Source organism: Hyposmocoma kahamanoa, unplaced genomic scaffold (assembly GCF_003589595.1).
Source record: "Hyposmocoma kahamanoa isolate Upper Pololo Valley unplaced genomic scaffold, ASM358959v1 66, whole genome shotgun sequence".
NCBI lineage: Eukaryota > Metazoa > Arthropoda > Insecta > Lepidoptera > Cosmopterigidae > Hyposmocoma > Hyposmocoma kahamanoa.
The window spans coordinates 21,783,594-21,790,105 of NW_020653854.1; the positions used below are offsets into that span (position 1 = coordinate 21,783,594).

At 37.3% G+C, this 6,512-nt stretch overlaps 1 protein-coding gene across 1 annotated transcript; it reads right to left on the reverse strand.

Annotated features, from left to right (window-relative positions):
• Positions 1–1,158: 1,158 nt before the first annotated feature.
• LOC113232057 (histone-lysine N-methyltransferase SETMAR-like) lies at positions 1,159–2,228 on the reverse strand. Its single transcript, XM_026466682.1, has 2 exons — positions 1,974–2,228; positions 1,159–1,500 (listed from the first exon to the last, which is right to left on the reverse strand). The coding sequence occupies exons 1-2, from the start codon at positions 2,226–2,228 to the stop codon at positions 1,159–1,161; spliced, it is 597 nt and encodes a 198-aa protein (XP_026322467.1).
• Positions 2,229–6,512: the final 4,284 nt, after the last annotated feature.

The following is a 6,512-nucleotide window of genomic DNA, read 5'->3' on the forward strand; positions in this document are numbered from 1 at the left end:
GGTGCGTGTGGGTGCGTGTGGGTGCGTGTGGGTGCGTGTGGGTGCGTATGGGTGCGTGTGGATGCGTGTGGGTGCGTGTGGGTGCATGTGGATGCGTGTGGGTGCGTGTGCGTGCGTACGTGCGTGTGTGTGGGTACTTGTGTGAGTGGGGGTGTGTGTTGTGTGTGTATTTATGCATTTGTATGTACAGGCGTTTGCGGGCATTTGGGTGCGTGTGTCTATAATTGTGTAAGTGGGTGTATCGTATGATAACTATGTTCTGATTCTAATTTAGTATTTTTATTGTGATTATATTCTTTAGAAACATTCCTTAGATGTGTCATATATATATTTTTGTAAGACCCGTTATTTAATGGTAAATACCTATACTATATGTACGTGTTTTATTTAGTTCAGTTGATATAAAAAATCATTGGTTTAGATAAAATACTTATTGAATACAGCGGTTTTCTTGTAAAACTTTGAGGTAACTTTGTTTTTCTATCTATCCCTTAACGTTACCCTTAACGTTACCTATTTCTGCCGCTAAACAGTAATGTGAGTATTACTGCGTTACAGTTTTGAAGGATAAGGGTGTGTGTAGGTGAAATGCACATGGGGCTTGTCAACTTATGTCTCAAGGTGACGGGTGTAGTGGCAATGCCCCTCAGATTTTTGTGCGTGGCACTGCAAATGTTATGGACAGGCGTACCGTTATTTGATATCATAAAAATACTATAGCAACTCGGACGATGTCTCTCAACCGTACATTTTTTTATTACACCTACATGAACCTTGTGTGGAGTATGTGGAGTATATAGTGTTTAATTATAATGTCAATTAAATAGAAAAACCGTATTTACATATCTGATATCGGACTGTTATATCCCCATATAGCTGGCAACATTATATATACACTGTCATTTTCACATTACAAGTTATTACATTTGAAGCAAATGAAAAAGGAAGCTGCAAACGATTCCGACAAAAACCTCCACGTGCAGACAGATTGGATTTGAACTCGCCGTCGCGACACATTGTTTCTTATTGTAATTTTCTATACTTGTTGTAGAATATATACGAGGCATGTTTTTTAAGTAAGTACCGTTTTGGGATTAAAAAAAGACGTGCAAAGATATCACAATAATTTTATTTTTATATGAAAACCTGTACCTTAATCTACTTTTCTACATAATTTCCGTGAATATTGAGGCACTTGTCATAACGTGGCACCAGTTTTTGAATACCCTCCTCATAAAATTCTGCCGCCTGACTTTTTAACCACTGTATTACAACTGTTTTGACTTCGTTATCGTCTTGAAGACGCTTACCGCCCAGGTGTTTCTTCAAGTGCAGGAACAAATGGTAGTCGCTGGGCGCTAAATCAGGACTGTATGGAGGATGATTTAGAGTTTCCCATTTAAAAGATTTGATGAGATCTTTGGTCCGATTAGCCACATGTGGACGGGCATTGTCATGGAGCAAAACGATACCCTTACTCATCTTGCCACGTCTTTTGTTCTGGATTGCACGACGCAGATTGTTCAATGTCTCACAATAAGACGCTGCATTGATTGTCTCATTACGAGGCAGAAACCCACTAGCAATACGCCTTTTTTGTCCCAAAAAACTGTGCACATGATTTTCCGGGCAGAAATTGTTTGCTTAAACTTTACTTTTTTGGGTGATGATGAATGTCGCCATTCCATGGATTGTTGTTTGGATTCTGGTGTGACGTAGGCCACCCATGTTTCGTCACCAGTAACAATTTGGTCTAAAAAAACTTCACTTTCATTGTGGTACCGCTCAAGGAAAGTCAATGCACTGCCTAAACGTTGGGTTTTGTGCAAATCCGTCAACATTTTTGGAACCCAACGTGAACACAATTTCCGGTATTTCAAGTTCTCGGTCACAATGCGATACAAAACACTACGAGAATATTGAGGAAAGTAGTCGCACAATGATGAAATTGTAAAGCGTCTGTTTTCTCTCACCTTTTTGTCCACTTTCTGCACCAAATCTTCATTAACGACCGAAGGACGCCCACCCCGTTCTTCATCATGCACGTTTGTGCGGCCATCTTTAAATGCTCTCACCCATTTCCTTACCATTCCATCACTCATAATGTTTTGTCCGTAAACTTCACAGATCTCACGATGAATATCCATCGGTTTTGCGCCTTTAGCACTAAGAAATCGTATAACAGCCCGTACTTCACAATCGGCGGGACTTACGATTGTCGGAGGCATCTTAAACACTCAGTAAACAACGTATGCATTGAAGAATCAGACTGTAATGATGTCAGTGCGTAGACAAGAGATGTAGGTAACCAGCGCGCATGCGCGGAACGCCGACCATACCGCGGCGGCGGCAGAGTCGCAAAACGGTACTTACTTTAAAAACATGCTTAGTATATATATATATATATATATATATATATATACATATATATAATAGTTTCTATACTTGTATAAATTAATAATCTCAGTACAGAGTACTAAAAAACCGACCTCAAAAGTACGTGGAATTACATCTATTTACTAAGTTATATTGAAATATCCTTAAATTCGCCACTATACAGGACTTGACACTGGAGACAATAAAAATCGGTTCTCACTACTCAAAGAATATTTAGAGAAAAACGCCTTGAATTAGAGAAATAGCAAAATCAACCATTAAAGTAATTGCTCCTAAATCAAATTAGGCGCTATTTATAAAAATGAATTTTCATGCGTGGACAGCCACCGTTAGAGGTGGATGATTTTCTTCAAAATGAAATGGGACCACTATGGAAGTACCCTCTTTCCAACAAAAAGAGAATCATGAAAATCGGTTAACAAATACCGGAGTTATCGCGTAAAATACAGTCGAATTGAGAACCTCCTCCTTTTTTGAAGCCGGGTAGTAAAAGTTAATATGCTCCAGTATTATTTATTTGACAGTAATTGTTTCCGACGGATGTTCGGCGGAAAACTGGAGTAGTTTCGCGTACAGTAGTGGACGTACTTTAATAATAATAACGAACATACTCATAGCTCCGCACTAGGTAAGCCATGTGACGCGGGTACCATTCACAAATACATAGACAACTACAAATTACACTCAAACTCACGAGAGAAATAGATGTAGGTCATATAAATATTTCTCTCGGCCCGGGAATCGAGCCCGAGACCTCTGTATCGCAGTCCAGCGTGGTAACCGTTCGGCCACGGAGGCAGTTACTTGGACCTTAAGGGTCGTATTCCAGAACTGTACTCAATGCTCAAGTCAGGATTTGAGCAGACTTGAGTATGATTTTCAGTGCTCACTGCAATGCTCAAGTCCTGACTTGAGTATTGAGTAGAGTTCTGGAATACGACTCTTAGGGTCGTATTCTAGAACTCTACTCAATGTTCAAGTCAGGATTGGAGTATGGTTTAAAGCACTCGAAATCATACTCAAGTCCCTGCACTTTAGGGTCGTATTTCCAGTGCTTGTGTTGCCAGTGCAATCCTGACTTGAGCATTGAATAGAGTTCTAGAATACGACCCTAGGTGTCCTTAAGGGACCATGGACTTTAAGGTCCAATTTTGTTAAGTTTCATCGTAATGTGCCTGTGTCTCCGCAAATAACCAATTACAAGTATTATTTTTGTTCTCCAATTACTAACTAAAGGTATAAGGAAAGGAAAACTACTCAAGTACACACTTAAGTAGTCCCCAACTATCGCAGCAAAGTTTCTGAGGCTTAAATAGTTGCTCGACTTGCTAATACACCTGCGCTTTGAGAGAGTACTAAGCCACTTAGGACGACGAACTCCATATTTAACATTAGCGCCAATACATTCAGAAATTATCTATTTAATATATGCTATGACGGCTGTTTTGACGTTTCATCAAGTTTCGTATTAATTCATGACTACGTTAAAGGAGCTAATTGCTTTACATTGTTGTCAATGGTGACGTGCAGTAAAATTTATGAAACGTATAATTTTACGACACAACTCGGCGTTGTTTTTTAATGTTTTTCGATATTTAAAAAAAAGAAATCTAGTCACTTATAGGATCGCTGTCCAGCTCAAAGCTCAATTTCTACCTCCGGCAAACTCGCGCCAAAGCTCAATGCAAAACAAAGCAGTTTCGAAATGACGATATATTAAGTAAACATTTTTATTTTCGTTTTATTAAAACTAATTAATCAGCTACCCCTTGCAATACCAGTTATAAATCTCATAGCATTATATTTTTTTCGTTAATGAGTTGAGATTTGACTTCATTATTGTAATCTGTCAAAACGGCCATCATAACATGCCAGTACTGTAAAGAAATTATCTGTGGTGTGATTTATTTGTCGTTTTGTTTCGTAATTATATATTTGTGTCGTAAGTGTGAATGTTTTTTAATTAATATGTATTTTTTTGTTATAGTTTTTTTATATAATATCAAGTGACGGGGCGAACAAGCCGTGAGCCTGATGGTAAACTACACGCCTGTCCATACCAGTTGCAGTGCCACTCAGAGCTTAACATCGTAAAGATCTTAGGGGCACTGCCACGGCACCCGCCACCCGTAAATTGACAAGTCATGGGACTTGTGCCTGTAATTTCACCAGCACCCTTAACCCTTCAAAACCGGAACACAGTTTATTACTACTGTAATTTTTTACTTTTTTATGTGTTGTTTATTACGTGTTTTCTTTTTTTCTTGGTAACCTATCACAAATTCGGTTTTTTTCCGAAATAACGTTTGTTGGAATTTTCATTACACCGAAAATTATAAAAATTATAACGAAACCGTTGTTCTTTCAGGGTATGTTGGATGTTTATCGCAAAGATACGATTAGGTTCGGTTAAGTTAGGTTTAAAGAAAAAAACATTTTCCTCTCAAAATTACTTTCGAGGTTATGAAAATTCGAGCAAACGTTGTTTCTGGAAAATGTCATTTCGAACTACTGACAGGTAACCTTTTTTTTTATATGCTGTTATTTGTGGTGTGCAAATAAATGTATTTTCTTTCGTCTTGTTCTTTCTAGAGATAAACTCTTTCTACTGATAAAGTGGTGATAAATATTTTGCTAGACCTTGTTACTGCCGCAAAATACTATTGATAAAGTAAAAGCTTTTTCTGCTATGATCTCTACTATGATTTTATTGTAGCAGTGGAGCTGCTTGTGAAAGAGTTCGTCATATGATCCCATGTATCTGTAATTTCACCAGCACCCTTACCCTTCAAAACCGAAACGCTGTACAGCTCATATTACTGCTTGGCGGCAGAAATATGTAAGGTACTTTCCTGGTCGAACTCTTTAAAAAGGAGCTCTGGGTACTGCTAATAAAATTATATGAATAGTATACTCACACTTTTAATCAAAGAGCTTATAATCAAGTTTATAAGATCTAAGCTAACTTTTACAAAGATATTGGAATTAGCCTTACTAAAATAACTGAATTTTGTACATAGTGTGTAGTATCAATTACAGTCTTGGTTTATTTTTCTTCTTTTTTGTTTACTTATTAATGTTATTATATTAATACACGTATAGTGTTAGGACTGCACACTTCACCTTTCTTCAGTTTTTTTTTGTTTTTCCGTGTTTATTGTGCTTCATATTGTATTTATTTCTTTTTAATGTTCTGATACTCTTAGCTTACACTTTATCGCATACAGTATCCGACTAAATAGTTATCGTCTACATTACGCATAACTATTTTATCGGTACTGAACGTTAAGATAATGAATTTCGAAAATTGGTTTTAGGGTTTTTTATTTATTTTTTTATTAAAAGCTAAGTGCGCTTTTGACTTCCATCTCACCTGATGCAAAGTGACGATGAGGTCGACGATGGAGCATGCACACCTAAATAATGCCTATTCACTCTCGCCCTGAAAAGGTCCAAGTTGTAACGTTCAGGGAACAAGTCTGCAGGCAGGGAATTAGGGTACTGGAAATCAGCGTCTGCATCGCAGTCTTTACTCGGCTGTGACATTAACTGAGTAGATCATCTTACTTATGCGACAACCGTATACAATACATGATTTATTCAAATTGAGTTAACTGTTTAAAATGGGATAATGTTTACTTCGTCGTTTTTTGTAATTTCATTTTTTGTTTTCCTTTTGCTTTGTCTTTTTTTATTTATTTCTGCATGTTTTTGTGTTGTGGCGTTGTAATAAATGAATTATATTCTATTCTAACATATCACTTAGCACGTCAAACTGGCTATCAAGTTACACGGTGGCTGTCGCAATTGTTCAATTTCTGTGTCAGCGAGCTCTTTTGTGATACCCTAAGTAAGTAATAATAATATTTTTCCTCAAACGGTCCTCTCCGACCAACAATTGCGCAATTTGCTTCGTTTCGTTAGTTGGCTGAAAGAAAAACAAAAGCCATCTGGGTACATCATCACAATTGGGAAAACTGTGAGCATTTTCATTTTTTGGCTGCCTCTGTTACGTGACCAAATTGGACAATGGAGACGTAATCCTATCTATCGATTTCATATAAACTACAGGCATAAAGACAGTACTATATTATAGTATAATACTATATTATATA

What these genes read in the sequence shown, in the direction of transcription:
- LOC113232057 (XM_026466682.1), bottom strand. Translation starts at nt 2,228, where the DNA reads ATGCCTCCGACAATCGTAAGTCCCGCCGATTGTGAAGTACGGGCTGTT. An exon ending in TGCAGAAAGTGGACAAAAAG is followed by an intron (nt 1,501 to 1,973) that starts GTGAGAGAAAAC and finishes CGTGCAATCCAG; the next exon opens with AACAAAAGACGTGGCAAGAT.